At 40.4% G+C, this 19,310-nt stretch overlaps 2 protein-coding genes across 3 annotated transcripts in view; one reads left to right on the forward strand and one right to left on the reverse strand.

Annotated features, from left to right (window-relative positions):
- Positions 1–376: 376 nt before the first annotated feature.
- CCDC174 (coiled-coil domain containing 174) lies at positions 377–11,847 on the reverse strand. The gene is made up of 11 exons (XM_084531063.1): positions 11,745–11,847; positions 11,146–11,250; positions 10,163–10,263; positions 9,071–9,129; positions 7,786–7,966; positions 5,794–5,889; positions 4,240–4,370; positions 3,751–3,845; positions 3,358–3,505; positions 2,216–2,362; positions 377–1,583 (listed from the first exon to the last, which is right to left on the reverse strand). The coding sequence occupies exons 1-11, from the start codon at positions 11,784–11,786 to the stop codon at positions 592–594; spliced, it is 2,097 nt and encodes a 698-aa protein (XP_084387189.1). The 5' UTR covers positions 11,787–11,847; the 3' UTR covers positions 377–591.
- A 1,622-nt stretch (positions 11,848–13,469) lies between these two features.
- Positions 13,470–19,310, forward strand: part of GRIP2 (glutamate receptor interacting protein 2) — a 245,197-nt gene continuing 239,356 nt past the window's right edge. The window contains exons 1-3 of one of the 2 annotated variants that reach the window (XM_084531048.1): positions 13,470–13,876; positions 14,594–14,662; positions 16,329–16,444. In XM_084531048.1, the coding sequence (XP_084387174.1) occupies positions 14,658–14,662; positions 16,329–16,444 (121 nt within the window). In that variant the 5' untranslated portion in view covers positions 13,470–13,876; positions 14,594–14,657. The remainder of the gene's footprint in view (positions 13,877–14,593; positions 14,663–16,328; positions 16,445–19,310) is intronic. The other variant, XM_084531052.1, reaches the window with a different exon arrangement.

The following is a 19,310-nucleotide window of genomic DNA, read 5'->3' on the forward strand; positions in this document are numbered from 1 at the left end:
TACTTCACTGAAGCGTTTATTCTTAGTCTTACCATCATTATTTATTGATTTCTGCAGCGCCTCTCTCCAACTCTGATCTGCTTCACAGAATTACAAGTTATATACAGACCTCAGGAATGCAGAAGGCATTATGACCACGTGGAGTACTTGCCACAACTGTCACTAGATAACATTCTGCACTTCCCGTCTCTGAAGTCAGGAGATTAAGTAGGTAACACATTTCTTAAAACGTTTTTGCATTTAGCAGCAGCAGGCCTGCCATTTCCATAGCGTTTCTACAGATATTAGTGAACTTGTAGTACCTCCAACCCCAAAGCTATACCCCAAAGTTCAGGCATTAGTGGCAAAGAATAAGAATGTATACCGAACTAGATTCTAGCAGTGCTAGAGAATTTTAATAGAGGAAAAAAAGAAAGAGAATCAACAGGGAAAAAGTACAGCTGTGATGTAACATAGCTTAGGTCTCCATGAGATTTATTTCAATCTACTGACAGATACCTATTTTTCCCAGATGTAGGAAAATATTCTTGCTGACAGATAATTTGATTTAAATTCTTTAAATTATGATTCTTGTTTATTATTTTGCTCAGTTCAAGTCACTTGTCTATAGTAAGACAGCATATCATCTAAACTTTGGTAAAGTGGTGCTTGATTTTGACCATCACTGCTGTATGACTGCCCAGGTGGCGGCACGTCTTGAGTGCTGCAGTCAAAGGCCTGCCCTGGTGGTGGCACATCTTGAGCACTGCAGTCACAGCCCTGCCCTGGTGGCTGCAAATTCTGGGTGCTGCAGTCGCAAGTGTGCCCTGGTGGCTGCAAATTCTGGGTGCTGCAGTCGCAAGTGTGCCCTGGTGGCTGCAAATTCTGGGTGCTGCAGTCGCAGCTGTGCCCTGGTGGCTGCAAATTTTGGGTGCTGCAGTCGCAGCTGTGCCCTGGTGGCTGCAAATTCTGGGTGCTGCAGTCGCAGCTGTGCCCTGGTGGCAGCACGTCTTGCGTGCCGTAGCCATAGGCCTGCATTGAAAACGGCACATCTGGAGCGCCGTAACCATAACCATGCATTGGTGGCATCATGTGCTGAGCACCATAGCCGTAAGTCTGCATTGGAAATGGCATATCGTGAATGCCGTAGCCGTAAGGCTGCCCTGGTGGCAGCACACGTTGAGCACCATAGCCGTAAGCGTGCATTGGTGGCGGCATGTTTTGAGCACCGCAGGTATAAGCATGCGCTGACGGCAGCCCCTCCTGGTCATCGCTGCTGTCAGTCTCTGATGTTGACCCGTCTTCACTGTCGCTGCCAGAGGCCTCCGCTGATGCTGCTTTATCTTGAACATCATTGCTGTAAGCTTGCACTGACGGTGGCACAACTGCAGTGCTGCTGGTGTTGGCCTGCACTGATGGCTTCTGCTGGTTTTGTGAAGCTTCTGGTTCCGATTTTTCAAAGGTGGTTTCAGGACTGTTCAAGTTCTGGCTTCTGTAATCATCTTTCTTTTGTCCCACAAAATAATCAGAAGGTGGTGCGAATTCTGGATCTCGTTCATCTCTGAGTTCTTCCTGCTTCTTTGACCATTGCCCAAACATCAGTTCTGTTAGAAACAGGGAAAGTAGTAGTTGAAATACAGTTTCCAGTGTCTGAAGATCAGTCAAAGAAGATGCAGCTACTTAAAGCCATCTGAAGTTACTTCTCACCTAGTACTATATTGCTGGCTAAGCTCATAGTCTACTTTTTTCTACAGAGCAGAAACTAAACTAATGAGCATTAAAGATAAGCACTACCCTCTGTATAACTCATCCTAGTCACTTTCAGATCCTTTAACAGCCACAGGTTTTGAAAGACTGCTGATTAGTTAGGGCTGAATCAAAATACAAACCAATCACAGCACTAAAGTCTTAATTACCAGAAAATGGAGATTATTGCAATACCTCTAGTGTGCATGGGGGAAAACCAGTAACTTCTTTATTTCAACAGAAGTGGTAGATATTCTAATTATTCTAACAGCTGCTGACTTCTGATTAAGAATAGCTCTGAAGCATTGCAACAGAAAGATGATTCAAGATCCCACAAACCTACTCTCTAAAAACAGTAAAAATCTGTTCTTCTGTTCAGTTTTCATTTCTGTTGCTTCCCAGATTTACCATACTTTGTCTCAAAGCAGAAATGAAATCAGCAATATGCACACCGCTTCCAAACAGTGCTTCTGAATCTCTATTTCCTTACCTTTGCCTTTATCCCACTCACGGACATAAGGCACGCCAGGCTTTGTATCTCTTCTCTCCTGGATGACAACCTCAACCTTTCTACTTGCTGAGGTAACTCTCGGAGCCTCCTGCTCAGCTTGTTCTGGACCAGTAGCATCTTTCATCTCTACTTTGCAGAAAGAGCAAGTTTTTGTTAGTAACAGTCTAAAATCTCCTATATGAATTTCATAGGAAGAGTAAGTAGCAGTAGTTATTTGCAATAATAAAGCTTATAGTAGTTACCTAGTTTCATTCAACAATGAAATGCATTTGAATAGGGATTTTTTTTTTAATGAATTAATATGAATTCAGAAAAGATAAGGGATAATCCAGATAATCAGGAAACCCATCTACCAAGAGACACTTCATTGGTTTTCTAGTTGTATCAAAGAAACTGCTGAAAAATCTGTTGCCTAAGAACCCAAAAATGAATGTGCTGAGTATTATACTGGAACTAGAAAATTGTTAAAAATAAGAACATTAGCACGCATATCCACTTCGGTAATCCTGGAGAAAACAATTTACATTCTTCTTCTGAACAATAGTAACAGTTAGTGGCACACTGCTCTTCGTCATTTCCAGAACACTTCACAGTTAATCGCTTGCTTAGAATTCTGACAAGTTAAATATCAGCTACAATTTACAGCGGGAGATAGACAATATAAGTATCTAGTAGTGTCAGACAGGAGACAGCACAGAGAACTCAAATTCATCATCCCAAATCCTAAAAGCCAGTTGTATGTCCAATTTACAGACTGCACCAAAACTGTAAGAGCGTATATCATGATATCAAAACCAACTTGCTAATATTTTTATCTTGCTCATCTTAAAAACCAGCCAGTACAATTTCAGCAGCTCAACTCGCACAATTCCTGCTGTCAGACATGAATCCAAGAAGGACTACATCTACGCATGACATTTCTTCCAGCATTATTAAGCTCTCTCTGGCACGATTTTATATCTACACTTAGTTATATGAACTCCTGCTACTTTAAACTATTTGTATAAATAAAATACGTAATAGCAATATATTAAATGCCCAAGCCTACATCAATTAGAGGATGCCTGCCCACTCACTGATACAAGATGAAATAGCAACAAAAAAAAGGCAACTAATCATACCTCCGTTCTCCAGTTTTGCTGCCTCTTCCTCTAACCCATCTTCCCTTAATTTCTTAACCTTCCGTGCTCGAAGTTTAGACAGCCTGGCTTCTAGAGCTGCCTTTCTTTTTTCTTTTATCTGTTCACGTTTTGTTCTTTGATCAAGTGTCTAAACAGTAAAGAAAAAACATGAATTAATCTTCCTGTGTTAGTATAATCAACTACATGTCCTCCTTCGCTAAACAACAAAAGCAATCATCAGGTACCATGATTCAAAAGGGAAAAAGAGGGCAATTTTTTTTTTTGGAGTTAGATGCAGGCATCACTGAGTGTAAGGCTTACACAACAAACCAAAGATAGTGACTACTGAAATTATGATGCTTTTACACTGCAATTTGCTTTTTAAACTCATACCTGCTCTCTCAGCATGTCCAGTGTTGCCCGTTGTTTATGTCTAAGCTCTTGGTCACGGGAAAAGGCAAAGTAACCAACACCAAGCTGCCTGGCCTCTGAAAAGAAAAAGTTCATGAAGTTCAAGTTACACTCAGTTTACAATCAACAGTAACTACAAGCACCACATGCCCTGCTTTCAGGCACTGAATTGCAACATACACCACACTATTTTTATGGCTATAACAGGCTTGTTTAGATGATACATGAAGTGAAGTATCCTAAAGGAGAAAACTGGGTGATGAGATGTATTTTTCAAATTTGATTTGAGAAAAGTGCAATTTGATGAAAGATAAATGTAGATGAATGTCCTGACAGTTTGAATAGTTATTGCAAACGTGATTTAACACATACCTAAAGTTGGCAATACAGGCAACAAAAACCAACTTTCCTTTGCTTCCTCTAAAACCAGTATCTACATGAAGATAAATGATATAAAATATGGAAGTATACCATTTTCTCTGATGTCTTCATAATGTATGGGTCCCATGGGTTTTCTGAGGGCTTCTTCTTTTTCCCACTGCTGCCTCTGAAGTTCTCTCTTCATATCTTCAGATAACAAAGTATTCCCATCAGGGTCTAGTCTAATGAAAAAAAAAAAGTTAGGGATTATTATAGGGCAGAAGTTACTGGCTCTATAGCATCAAACGATGAAATCATGATTGTGTCTAATCCTCTATTGCAGTTTTTACAAAACAGATCACTGTAGGCATCACCTAGAGATGCAACACTGGTGAATATGTTACAAGGTAAAGACAAACATAAAACCACTTCTAAAAGAAGGTACTAGTAGAACATTTTAGTAAGATACTTAAACAAATTGTATCCTTTCCTGGAGGTGTTATGAAATCTTTACCAAAGTGCAGAACGAGAAATGACACGTTCACTTTTTTTTTTTTTGCATCTGTTGGGATGCTAGCAACCACATATAGCAATATTTCAGATTTAACATAAGAAAATGAGTGGTATTTGAAGGAGCAATAAGCTAGCCATTTACCCCAGAAGTCCATGGCCTTTGGTACCCAATGTAGGAAACATTTTTTTTTTCCTCAAGGGAAGCAGCAGGATTTTTTTTATTTTTTAACTAAAGCAGGTTTTGCTGACAGACTGTCATTAATATAAATCCAGAGACTGCAATTTCAAAGCACCCATATTCTCCATCTTACTTTTAAAATAGAGAGAAAACACTAATAAGTTGCCAGCATAAAAGAATTTTCACTTCAGCAACAGTAAAGGCTCCATTAAGGTACCTTTAGATTATTTTCTGAAAACAATTTTCAGTGCTGCCATAATAATTTTAACAGAAAAGCTGTTAAACACCTAAGTAACAGAAGAGAAAAAACAAACAAATGGGGATATAACAAATTCACTTCGAATATCGTGATGCTGTTGGTTTTGCTAAAAGATTATGAACAGTTTCCAGATTAAGGAGAACCAAGAGTCACTTCTCTGGCATTTTCTGGAAGGTATAAAATACACTTTGTATAAAAAGACCAGTTTTAAAAGATGCATCAGATATCCAAGAGATTGCTAAATCAGTTTATTAAAACTCCTCTCTACAAGCTGTAGTCTGTAAGTGAGGTCTTAGATTTAGTCAGCATTTCCATCAAATATTGTGCCTTGGTAGTTTATTAAAAATTTCATTTATGCTTTTATTTCATATCCGTAGCCTCTGTTCTCTTGGAATTTAAAAACAGTACACCTGCCACATATTCCAACTGCCAGCTGCCACGGTGAAATAAACAGAAGCCTTGGAATACTGTATAAATTTATAATAGAAAATTCGATAAAACCACTGTCATGCACAATTTCACTGTAACTACTCTGGCTATTTTTTAAGGCACAATGTAGTAATCAGTAGAAGCTGGCCTAAAGTAAACACAGAGAAAGAAGTAGCTTCAGTGATTCTGGATTGGGATAACAAAACATAAACCTCTCTTCCTTCTCATTAAAAATAACGACGTTAAATAGTGCAAGGAACATGTAATTCCATGAAAGAAACCAAACCTTTTCCCCTGAAGCTCTTGATCCATTTTAAGAAGACTTGGCAAATCCTTCTTCATACAGCGTCTAGATCGGCCTAAGAAATCGACATAATCAACCCTGTAATGAAAGAAAAGGAATTTTCACATGGAACTTTTATTTTCAGACTTACAGAACTCTTAACCAGAAGACAGAAGCAGTGACACTTTCCAAAAAGTATTCATCATCTCTCAGTCTCTCCATGTATGACAGTTCCTTCCAGCTTTCAATTAGCAGACTCCCAAGGCTACATTCTGAACAGGGCATACAACAGTTTTATCACAGGTATTTACTCAACCCCACTTTGGGCCAGCTGTTTGCCTTGATATTAAGGTGGTGTAAAGAAACATTCAAAAGTTACTATATCAATTTTCACACCAAAATAAAAACGATTCCAGTACTTGCTTCCTAGGGTGAAAATAATGATGCAGCATCGACTTCTTGCAGATATGAAATTGCTACAATATACTTCAATTATCAGTCCAAAGCTCATTTAGAATAGGCTGATAGCGTTCATTCAGCTTGCACAACAAAAGCTGACTAAAATTCAGTGTTCCTTTGAAGCACATATCGGGTTTCTTATACAATTTTTTATAGTCCTGAACACTTAATTTACAGTTGTCAAAAAAGCTGATAGAGAGCTGTACTTATTGTCCAATAATTCTAGAAAGTTCTCTGGCATCAAGCAGCCTCTATTATCCCAATTTAAAGACTTAACATTACAGCTGAAAATGTATGATTGGCAATCTAATTCCCAAACAAACTTTTAAAGATCTGTGCTTTTAGTTATTTAGCTCTTTTACATAATTTCTATGGATATCCAGAGCTTAGTATATACTCAGTGCCCCTTTTTATTATAATGTAACATCCGAAAAAAACAACAACAAAAATTACTTGAATTTTCTATAGTAAAGATATAATTAATGCAAATTAGCCTGCAGCTATGTCAGCACCCAAATATCTTCATTAGGAAATGGCCTCATTGAGATGAATGATGTATTAATAATGTATGTCGTTTAACTGAGACGTAGGCAATGACAGAAAAGCACAATATGAACAGTAAAATTTATTGGTTTAAGTTTCCGAAACTTACTGTGATGAGAGCACAAAGTAGTTTGAGCCCGTCATTGGATCACTGCTAGTTTCATCTTGAATTTCAGTATGATACCAGTAATAGGTATATCTGCCTTTCCAGCCTAGCAATTTTCTGGTCCCTTGCCTGGATTCATTTTCCCAATTTATTCTGAAAAATTACATTGCTAATCTTATCATGGCCTAATAAACTGGAAAACTGGTGTGCTCTTTTTCATTTTGCTAATTGCTGTTTTAAACTGATTACCAGAATTAAAATCTCCGTTCCATAAGCATTTTTCACAATCTGGCTAAGAAAATGTTTAGTCAGACTGGTTTCATAATTAATCCTAATATCTTGGTTGAAAAACTAGTTATTGAAATGTCACAGAAAATTGCTGCAGGCTATTTGCAATTTTGTAGTAAAACAGTGGAAGAAATGCTGTAAAATCATGTGTTTTTCCCCCCAGTCAAAGTTTCCCTCTTACGAGGAGGTTACACAACAAAAATGAGTGCTCATTTTGTAAATCCCACACAACTAGAGAAGACAGATGTAACAAAAAAACATTTTGCTGAAGTAGACTTCCATACAAGACACCATAAAATCCTATCAATACTGCAATCAGAACTCCCATAAACTATGCAAGAAAATGAGAGGATATTGCAATGTATCTCATTTATAGTACATTTCCCTGGCTGATACTTCACAAAATCTTGTAGGAGGATTCTATTGCAGTGTTACCTATATGGAAAATAACACTAAGGATTGTCATTTAACGAGACATGAAATAAAAGAACATTACCACCTCTTCTCAATGTGTAACATTAAAAAAAAAAAGTGCCACTCCAGATATTCTGGAGAACAGAGTTATTTTCCAATGCATCACCCCACTCAGTAGTACCAACCATTCTTCGTCTGGGTCCTCTGGTGGTGGTATTTCCATTTCTGGTTCAGTTTCCTCCTCATCTGCCTCTTTTTCTAAAGTCTTTTTAGCAGCTTCGTTCTGGTACAGTTCCTGTACTTCTCGCTGTTTGTCTATGATCTTCTGAGTGAAATCCACTAGGTACAAATCTTCAGTTTCTTCATCTAAGACAGAAAATCGATTCTTAGAGAACAGCCATGAAAAGAACAGAACTGAACACAAAATCAATACGTAATAGTTGCAATCAACTTCTCAGCTGACAGCAATGCCCCTGACCGTACTTCTGGGGAATACTTAAATCTCATTTGGGGCCAAACAAACTTGGAGCTATAAACTGGCTCCTCTATTTCTGAATATAGCTTTCAGGCTTTTTCTAAAGCAATTAATTGTTCCTGTAGATTACAAAGAAGGTTGCAGTCTTTGCACTAAAATATCCTCTGCTCATTAGTTATTTCAGAAGTCCAGGGTTTGTAACACAACAGTTCAAATACTTATTTGACGCTCAGAATTTAGCGTGCTGGCAGCAAGCGGTCACTAGTGTACTTTTAAAAAGTGGAGAAAAGTGGTGAGATCACATTTGGGAAAGATGGATACTAGTAAAGAAAACATGAGAGATTAATTGCAAGGAGATTTCGATTCTATTTTCATAATTACTTCTTGCAAGGGATTGCATGTGTGAAAAAGAAAGGGACAGATTATAATTCTCTAACCCTATTAGCTGCATGACTAAGGTTCATACAAGAACCAGCCAGACTCCCCTACTGCTCCTCTGCTCTTCATAAAGTCCAAGAATTAGAATGAAAGATAGAAAATCAGCAACGAAATGCAAAGACTGCATAATGGAGAATAAATTAATTTTGTTTTTCTAAGATTCCGTATTGAAAAAACAGAGTATGTCCACCCCTTTAATGACTGACAGACTGAAACAAGCTCAAGGTGATTTACTAGGACAGACTGCCCTCCAAAAAGCAATTTTATATTCTCTGCTACCTGTATTTTTTCCCTCTTTCATAGCAGAATAACCCTTGTTAATCACTCCGTATAACAGATCCAAAAAGTTTCCCATGTAAGCAGTGAATTCAGCATAGCTGCTGTAAATCACTAGATAGCCAGAAAGGCCAACCAATACTTTTGAAACAAATTTATACCTGTATCTCTCTATTACATATATTATTTAGTTTTTATAAAATAAGTTCAGCAACTTAAATTTCAAAATGAATATTTATATTATGTCACATAAATAATTATTTCAGATTAGCTTTGTTCACCTGGGAAGTCGCCTTTTGCCATCTTCTCATACAGCTTGGCTTTCTCTTCTAGTTTCTTCCTGAAGAAGAAAAAAAAAAATACCCTAAATGTTTGTATTCCCATCAATTCCAAACACAGCTCAAAATGACCAATTCATCCTTCGGTAAATGGGACAGAGAAGTGCCAAGAGCGCTAGAAGTATTTAGTAGAAGCTGAGCTATGCCTGTTTTTTATTTTGAACCTTAACAGAAGTTTCTGAAAATACACAGATATCCAGTTCCAGAATCTATACTGAAAATAATCTCAATAAAATTATGGAGGTAACCTTTAGTGTAATTTATCAAGTAGACAGGAATATCAAGCCACTAGTATTCTACTTCTATGAAGCTACAACAGTCTGTCAGATAAATACTGGAAATTAGACGCTGAAAAACTGTTTTAGAAGGAAGGAAAAGGGAAGGAGTAACATGGAGATACACTTTTTAGAAGCTGAGGAGAAAACCTTAACTGATTTCTGGAACGACAGAAGACAATTTTGAAGAGCTAGGAAATGCTTAGAGAAAAATAGCAAATGGGTTACAAATTACATTTTCACTGTGTATTTTATTGCATAATTAACCCATTTAGATTATCAGTCAAATCTTGCAAAAAAAAAAAAAAAAAAAGCAAGCCATTTCCTATCAAGTCCAAGATACACTTTGTAACATGAATTCTGATGCATCACTGCCCTGGATTTTACATCTAAAAAAGGCACTCAAAAGCAGTAACCTGACATAGACAGTTACGATAAAGTAAGGGCAGGTATCTCTAGAGCACCAGACTGCTGCCGTGCAGGTTGTACATTTCACAGAATTTTCTAGGTTGGAAGAGACCTCAAGGTCATCGAGTCCAACCTCCAACCTAACGCTAACAGCCCTCCACTAAACCATATCCCTAAGCTCTACTTACCTAAGCTCTACATATCCCTAAGCTCTATTTCTGGTAAAGAGCATAGAATTGATACTGGTCTTCCCTGTTGGTCTAATATCCATGTAACTTCTTCTTTGTGCTTTTCTAAACATTGAAAAACAAATTCTACAAAGCATTCCTTTCTTACAGAGCTTTAGAGTTACCTTGATTTATCTAACGTTTGATCCTCTTCTGCCTTCTGCTCAACATCTTTCTCAGCTCGATTTGCAACTCCTGTGTTTTGTTTGCTCCAGATACTTGGTTTCTGGGGAGTGCAATTTTGCAACAACAAATAAAACACCAAAGAAAGATTGAAAAAGATTTCAATTCCATAAACCAAACTGCAAATCAGTCATGAAGGCCTGGTAAATAACCTCTTAATCATGTTTAAGTTGAGATTACACCTGCTGTGCTGTACAATACAGCAAGTCTGTCCTAAATTACACAGAAGGACAGGCTGAGAAGCAAACAAAGTCACTCAGAAATCAGACAAAACCAACTCTGTCAAGGGTGTTACAGAAAAATAATTAATATGAGCAATCTTTCTGATTACTTAACTAGTAAGAGAGCTATGTACTGTTTCTGTTTTACATCTAACATAAAGATAACAGAATAATCAGATTGCTTGTTTACAGAGTAACACTGAATGCTTCACGTCCTTCAAGTATGGCAACTTTACTACTAGAAAACCATGGAATGAATAGAAAATGTGCAGTAAAGAGTAAAATGAGAGAACTGCGCGTTCATTGTTATACACTGTTATACAGAAGAGCACAGAGAATTTATCGACAAAGTTCAGTGATTCTGGAAGAGTCTCTCATCTTCCATCCTTCGTGGAAGCACACAAATTACTGGAGTAAAAACAAACAAACAAACAAACAAACATCTTTTGCTGTAACTACAAAAGCTCCCTAGGGATTGAAGATTAAGAGATGATTTAGATAGGCATACGCATGAGTTTTCTGCTGTGCACAAGAATATCACCTGGAAATGCACTGATAGAAATTTAAACATTTTTCTGATGAAGATTTAACATTTGAATAGTAACACAGCTCCAAATACTTGTGTATTTAGACTGCAATACATACAAACTGCCTTAGTTTAAGGAAAAATAATAACAAAAAGAGCAATGGAAAAACCTTTCTACCTTATTAAGGGGTTTGGGCTTTGCAAAGATGCCAGCATCTTTCAACAGCTTTTCTTTCTTGAATTCCTCTTGCTTTCGGAAGAGTTCTGCCTTGAGGTCCACCAGCTACATCAGTGGCAAAAAAGACAAGTCAGCAAACAACACAGACACACCTTACACACACCCAGCAGTTACCATACGAAGCAGTAAGCGCATTTCCAGTGAAAAAAACGATCCTCCTACAGTTACACGAGCACCCAACTGATTGTTTTAAACAGAACTTGGGCTCAGAGGCCGCACCAGGCGGGGCACCCCAGGTCCCCAGCGCCCAGCACCTCACCTCCCCCCGGCTCCTGACCGAGCCTTCCCCAGCTCAGGGCAGGCCGGGGACGGAGCCCACGTCCCCCCCGCCCCCGTTATCGCCCCCCCGGGCTGTGAGGGGCCGTAAGGCGCCTCCAGGCCTTGCGAGGCCCGCGGTGCAGAGGGCCCGGGGCCGGCACCACACAGCGAGCACCCAGCCGCTCGCACATAGTTTTAACACCCAGAGGCAGGCTCCTCAGAGGCCGGAGGTTCCCCTGGGCCGTCTCCCGGCCGTCCCCCGGCCGCCCCCGCCCGCTCACCGAGGAGGCGGCCACGTCCAGGGGCTTCTTCCTCCGGTCCATGGCGGCGCAGCCCCGCCGCCCGCCGCGCCTCACGGCACTGCCGCCAAGCGCGGCGCCCTTACGACAGCGCGGCCAGGGCGGGCGGCGCCTCCCCGCCGCCATGTTGGGGAGGTCGGGGCCGCGTAGAGGCTTGAGGGGTTGAGAAGGGAAGAATTCGGTCGCAGCTTGGTTTTAACAGCAAAACCGCCTCTGTTCTGCCTCGGGTGGTGCTAAGATGAAACACGAGGCTCTGCTTGGAGCTGCAGACTGACATGCCCTTCAACATGTGGCTGCTTCAGCCCTGTGCCCGCTGCCTTGTTGAAGCGTTAGGGATGAGGCGCTGGGGCTGTCCTTGGCCCTCTGCTAGCGTGGGTCCCGCACTAAAACCAGTGTCACCCACTAAACCATGCCCCAAGCACCACGTCCAGCCTTTCCTCAAACACCACCAGGGACAGGGATGCCACCATGTCCTTGGGTAACCCATCCCAACGCCCGACTGCTCTTTCTGAGAAGAAATGTCTCCTCATTTCCAACCTAAACCTCCCCTGGTGCAACGTGAGGCCATTCCCTCTACTCCTATTGAATGCTTTCTCCTCTCCATGAGGGCAAAAGGGCTGGCTGAAATGTTTTAATTCAGAGTGATTCAGAAGATCATGATTATCCAAAGTTACAAGAGGAAGCTGCCTTTCACTTGTCTTTAGTAAAGTAGAAAAATATAAGGTGCTCCGATGTTGTTACTTCATGGTGTGACAGCTGATAGAAGTGTCAGATGCGGTTCTTTTGATTTTTTGGGATGTGTTGCTTTTGTCTTCAGGAAGCTGGAGCAGGCCCATGTTTGTATAGTTTATAGACACAGAATTGCAAATTACTGACGTAGATGCTCAGTAGCTAAGTAAGTTACACCCGTATGGGGAGCAGTAAGGGTGCAGTTGGAAAAAAAGCAATTTGTGGCCTTGGAGAAGCTGACCTCCTTCTGGCTTTTCCAAAGAGGAAACAATGGGAGACAGAAGATACGAAAAAGTGTAGGTCATGATAGAGCCATAAGGTTTGCTGTTTTAATTTGCAGTGGAAGAAGAGACATGAGCATTACTGAAAAGTAGGACAAAGGAACGAAAACATCTGTGCTGTTCTAATTAAATCTCACTTCAACAAATCATATGTTAAGTGGCCTGTTCAAACATCACCTAGTGACAAAACAAAAAACAGCCCAAGCCCAACACAGGGCTGCTTCTGCCCTAACAATTCCCAACTTTTATCTGGGAGTGGAGGTGGTGGTGTATGTGTGAGGGCACATTCCCCCCCTGAAGTACACTGATTCTTCTCCACGTTGCTCATACTCTGTTGTAGTGGTAGGACTCACTTGCTCACCCCTCTAGGTTGCTGATGTTGTAGGTGTAGAGCACTTCAAGGAGCAATTCAAGAGTATTTTTATCTTGATTCTCATAACGTGAAGTGTTCCTGAAGAGCTGATAGTCAGACTTGGTCCTGTATCGCTCCTTGTAACTGCAGGTGTAAAAACATGTCAAGAAATCTTGATCTCTTGTAAACTTGGCTTGTTGAGTGTAATGACTACTTCCTAAGCTTAGTAGTGGAGGCTGTAGGATGGGAACCCTGAATGACCAGTTTTAGGAACGTAATACTACGCAGCTGTGTGGGTACTTCAGCACTTCTTTATATTTTCTGACTGAAAGGGAAAATGATTCAAATGCTACATCTATCCAAGCTGCTACACTGGAAGTGAGAATCTCTAGCTCTCATTCTTTCTCAATTAACAATCACAATTAGTAATCTCAATCCACAAGACCTGAGGGCAGGAAGAAAGGCACAGCCTCTCTGTGTGTTGCCCTACTGCCCCAGGCACACAGCTCAGCTCAATGTGTGTCCCGATGGGTTGCTTTCAGAGCTCTTTGTCAACCTCAGTCCAGCAGTCTGTATTTGCTAAGAACTGACAAGTTTTCACACATACTACTCTAACCTGTGGAAGGCTGTTGTGGGGATATTTTCTTTAATCCAGCCCATAAGCATTAATAAAATGCAAATGAGAGAGGAGGAGCTGGAATAAGAACACTTCCAAGTTGTGAAGCAACATCAGCTTAACTTAAAGAAATGAGGTGAGGAAGGCGGGAACGGGGAATGTATTTTTGGATGTATAATACAGATTCAGAGTAGCTGTGTGGTGCTTTTTTCTTGTTGGGAGTCTGTGAAAGCTATAAAAAAAATGCCATGTCTGATCTAAGACTGCTGATAGCCTTGAATTCCTGGGGAATAATTGATTCAGCGCTTCTCATTAGTATGCTGCTCATTTTAGCATGAGGCCTAATTGTGCTTACTTCCACAAAGCTGCATCAACAGAAAAGCTTGTTTATTACTTTTGAGAAAGACGGGGGATGACAGTAGACTGTTCTAAGGGGATTTTGTATGAAACAGTGGCATTTCAGCATCTTGTAAGATTAGTGAGAGATGTTGCATGAACTCTAAATGAATCAGTTGAAAGCTTGGATGTGGACTTTACCTACATCTCCCTCAGTCCAAAACCAGACAAAATAGGAGCCCAAAACCAAATTATATTGATGTTTGGCAGATTTGCTGTTCTGAGACTTTCTCTTATCATAGATACTAAGAACATCAAAGCTCCAGGGTAGGATAAAACCCATTTTACTTAAGATGAAATAGAACTCTGGACAAATAACAGCTGGATATTTGTGAGATAAGCCTTGCTGCTAGGGCACTGCGTCCTCACATACTTTCATAGCCACTTGACATAAGGCACTTAACAGTGTTTCTCTGAGATGGAGAAATCCTGTTTCTTTTTTTTTTTTCTCCCCCAGGCTCTTCATCTCAGAAGTTATCGTATGAAGGAACGTGCGCTATGTCAACAAACACCTTCTTAAAATGGGGTAAGTTTTTTTTTTTTCTCGTCATAGTTTAATTCTCTAGCCAACCAAGAATATACAGTTTGAATTTGGTGAAGACTTAGTTTGTGAGACCAGAAGTGATCGTGGCATAAGCAAAGCTATTTGTAAACTAATTCCTGTAACATGAGGGATCCCAAGTGCTTCCTTCCTTCGCAGCAAAGACTGCCTCTCTTCCCAAGATGAAGTCGCAGCACATCTTTTTTTCTTTTACTGAGTTCTCTCTAAAGAGACCTGAAGTACATCCTAGGTTTTTGTATTCTTTTTTTGTATTCTAGCATTGCATTTACAAAAATGTTGAATTAGTGCAGCAAAACAGGGTGGGAGGGAACCAAAAAAAAACCCACAAACCACAAGAAAACTACCTTCCTGGTCAAAGTCTAGATGGGCAGTATGGGTATTTTTATTATTATTATTATTTTTTTTAAGATCTTTATTAATATTCAAATAACTTGGTAAGTCATTAGCTGTGCAGGTTAGGAGAAGGATTTTAATCCTTTGATTAAATACTTTATTTTTATTTTTATTTTTATTTTTATTTTTATTTTTATTTTTATTTTTATTTTGTGTGTGTGATCCTGGGTAGAAAGTCAAAGCCAGAAATGGTGCATAACAGTATCCCTAACATCTTCCTGGTAAGCATGTTGCTCTCCAGTTCTTTGCCTCTTGGGTCACAAGCTGCAATGCCAGCCTATTTTTGTGCTAGCTTATTTTAACTTGCAAGCTACAAAATAGGCACAGAAGACAAATCTGACTTGTTAATGCTAAATTGAAATGAGATCTAAAGTAGCATTTTCCTATTCTAAGGGAACTGTTATTTTATGTACAGTTTTATAATGCACTCAATCACATCTAACATCAACAGCATCTTCCTTCCTTCTCTTTTCAAGTGTTATGAGAAGGGGAGTGTCTGTTTTGCTCTACTTGGGTATAAATTGTAATTTTTCTCAAATATAGACAGAAAGTAGGGATTCCTTAAGAGCATGCAACAATTTAGATTAGAAGTAGGCATAATGCCATTTTACCGCAGAATCTGTAGGAGGGACATAGTTATAAAAACTGAAATTAATTTAGAAAACTGTTACTGATGACCACAATTCTTATATGCATCTTAGCAAGTTTTGAAAATGTGTGTAATAACACATTTGAGTACTAGCTCCAAAGGTAAACATGTTTCTCAGTATTTCCTGTACCAAGAGATATAAATGCTTACATTTTCTGAACTGGAAATATAAGAAACAAGGAATTTCCTAAGAAAAGTGTTTGGCTCATCAGTTGCATTAGGAGTTGGCAGGATGGATACCTCCATCCCCTGGAAAAGAAACCAAACCTACTGGAATACATGTACACTGCGTTATGAATATTTTGATGTCTGTAGTTTCTGTGCAGCTGGCATAAAAGACAAACTTGCCCTTTAAGCAATTGCTCAGCTCCTTGAGATGTACCCGTTCATCTGTCCGCTCCTCTCTCACCATCTGTTTCTTCTGCCGTGGACATGTGAAGTGGCTCCATCCCTGCAGCAAGATGCAGCCTGGATGGTTCCCAATCAGGCTTTCACATGAAGCGAAGTTTTCCTCTCTTTGCAAGCACAGACGAACTTGCCTCTTTATCAAGGTGTAGCCCTATAAAGAAGCTGGGTTCTCCCTTGCAGCTGCACATCTGTGATCCCTTTGGAGAGGCTGCGAGCTTGTTTCTTTCTCTCTCGGTCTGGGATGCCGGGCTGGAGGAAGAGCCTTGCTCTTTGTCTGCAGAGATTGCAGGATGGAGGTAAGGCAAGAGGGGAATGTGGCAGTGAAGGGGAAGACTGTGATCTGGGAATGGATGCTCATGGGAAGGGATCGGGCTCAATGATCCTTCTTCTACACAGCCTCAGGATCTACCTAAAAACATTTGACCAGTTATTTAAAACGACAAAACCACGATGTATTTTTTTCTCCCTGAAAGCGTGTTTTCTCCTTGAAATCTGCCCTGTGAAAGTACTGTTCCCAATCCGTGTGAGGATGCTGGTGGTGACTTCATGCTTGCTCTGCGTACAGCTGTGCCTTTACTCTGAACCTGGCCTAGCAAATCCATCCTTTTACACTGATAAAGCTACATGTCTATTAAAAGGCAGCTATCAGAGCATAATAGTCGGGAACCTTGAAGCTTATGTACCCACTTCATGCTTTGTTTTTCTGCTTTTAAAGAAATCACTGGGCTATTGATTGTGCCAGGTAAATGGGCAGATGCTCATTGCAGCTGTGACTTTCTGAAGTGGCTGCTTTCTAGCTCTGAGCTGAAACCTTGTTATTTATGTTCATTTCGTGTCAGGGTGATGATGTGAGCCATGTTTATATCACCCTCACTGCCTGTGAAATGATTCTGTTTATAGGCATGGTTTGAGTTGAGTTATTTTAAACCAGCAGGCTCACAGCAGCAAATTCAGGTTTCCTGACGTGGTGGCAGGAACCTGGGTCCCGTAGCACATTGTTAGACTACTTTGGAGGGTGGGGGGATAACCGATATTTACTAGTCCTAGCACAATATCACTGAATTGCTGTTGGTGCTTTTTAAACACATACTGAATGGTGTCATTGAAGTGTGTACCAAATGAGATTTCAGCTCAGAGCAAAGCAGCATGGTTTTTTCCTTAAAACCACAGAAAACTAGCCTGAGGTTTCTCATTTGTCTTCTCAGGCTAGAAAAGCCAAAGCGTGCGCCTGTTTTAAAATGAGTAGAAAGCAAATCTTTGTCCTGTTTATTATTGATGATCCTCGAATTATACTTTGAGATGCAGACATGGAGATTCCCCTTCTGCCTCCTTTGTGGGTATGGAGGGTCTAGCTCTTGATGCCGAGCTGGAGATGGGCTGGCAAAACTGAGCAGACTGGCTCTGCGTGTGATTTTCTGATGCACAGGAATGATCAAATCAACATATTTTGAACATACGATCATATACTTCTCTGGCATATGATCACTCTTACCTTGATGCTTTGGAGAGAGTTAAATCAGCATAACTGGGTATGGAGTTTCCCTAGCATATGTGTGTTGGTTACCTAGCAGTCATCCACCATATGTCTGCCTAGATGGCTAAGTGACAGCTGTGAGTTTTTTATTTATACAAACAAAGCATTTTTTTTTTCTTTTTAAGTATTCCTTCTCTGATATCCTCATGGTGAAAAGCTGCTGTTAGATATCCTAAAATTGTAGGACTTTTTTTTCAACTGTGGCTAAAAACCTCGATCCATTCTAGTTTGGATCCCTTTTTATTGCAGATAAAGCTGTTGAAAATAAAGTGTGTTTTCACCATCAGTCATCCCCCGAGTTAGCCCCAAAATCATGAGGTGGAAGAGGCATGTTGTCTGTCTGCTCAAAGTAGTTGAGCATCACACAAGTTTGAGGAGATGCTCAAAGGGCAGGAAAAGAGGTCTGTGTCTAGGGAAGAAAGGCACAGCTGTGGATGGCACAGCAATGTCACAGAGGTGAGTCCCTTGTGCTGCTAGCTGGATGTCTCAACACAGTAGATGGCAGTAGGAGACTGTTGTTACAGCCACGTAGCTCATCTCCGCGGTGCTATCAGCACTTAGCAGAGGTTACCTTACATAAATAATCATCTCCCCCCTGCGGTTCCCTGTCATCTCGCCAGCATTTGACGGATAAATTGGCTTCCTCTCCCCATCCTTCCAGTCTCATACATGAAAAGTAGTGTGAGGAACAGGACAAGGGGAGAACCCAGACCTGCAAGAGGGGCTGGCCTTGGATTTCAGGTTGTCAGTTCCAATTCCCTGTGGGTTAGCGGGACTCAAGTTTTGGCTTCTGCTTTAGCCAGCTCTGACATAAAAGTTGGACAAGTGCTTGTATGGTAAGTAGCCTGAGCAGAGCAGCCCTGTCAAATACAGAGCTGCCAGTGGCCTTGCTGGGGATAAAAGCATGTAGGTAAGGAATTCTCCAAAAGGGCTGTTCCCTTTGGAGGGGCACTGAGGCGTGCGTGCACACATACACACCCCTCCTGATACAAAGGTTACCTAAAATAGAAGCCCAGAAGGCACTGAAGTGTTGCTATATGTGTCACAAAAGAGAGCTCAGTGATTATAGATGTTATTTTAGAAATAATTGAGAAAAGAAATACTTAGTTTCTGTACATAGAGGGCATGGAAATGTGTGTGGCACTGTTGCCATTAGTCAAATATAGACAAGTAGAATGAGAATGAGAATAATATTTCAAAATGAATAACTACATCAGGCATAAGTCCAATGATTGCTCTATTAAAGCCTTGACAAGTGCCAAGCAACTCCTCAGCTATACCAGGGAGCCGTACAAAGCGTAAATTTCAGTATTTCATAAAACACCAGAGGAGGGAGCCTACGCTGCCTGGAGGTGAAGGGGGCTTTGCTTTTTCTCGTGCCCAAAGTACTTGTTTCCTTGCTAGGTAGCGTGGGAGAGATCATAGAATCACGGAGTCATGTAGGTTGGAAAAGACCTTCGAGATTATCAAGTCCAGCTGTCAGCCTGACCTAAACCTGATGCGATGAGCCAGAATAGTTAGTAGATGCTTTGTTTCCCGTAAATTTATGGCAACACACAAAAAGGGACATTATTGTCTTTTTCCATTCCCTTTGAATGTACCCAGAAATATGGAGTACTTCCACTAAG

The sequence above is a fragment of the Aythya ferina genome (assembly GCF_964211825.1).
Source record: "Aythya ferina genome assembly, chromosome: 10".
Taxonomy (NCBI): domain Eukaryota; kingdom Metazoa; phylum Chordata; class Aves; order Anseriformes; family Anatidae; genus Aythya; species Aythya ferina.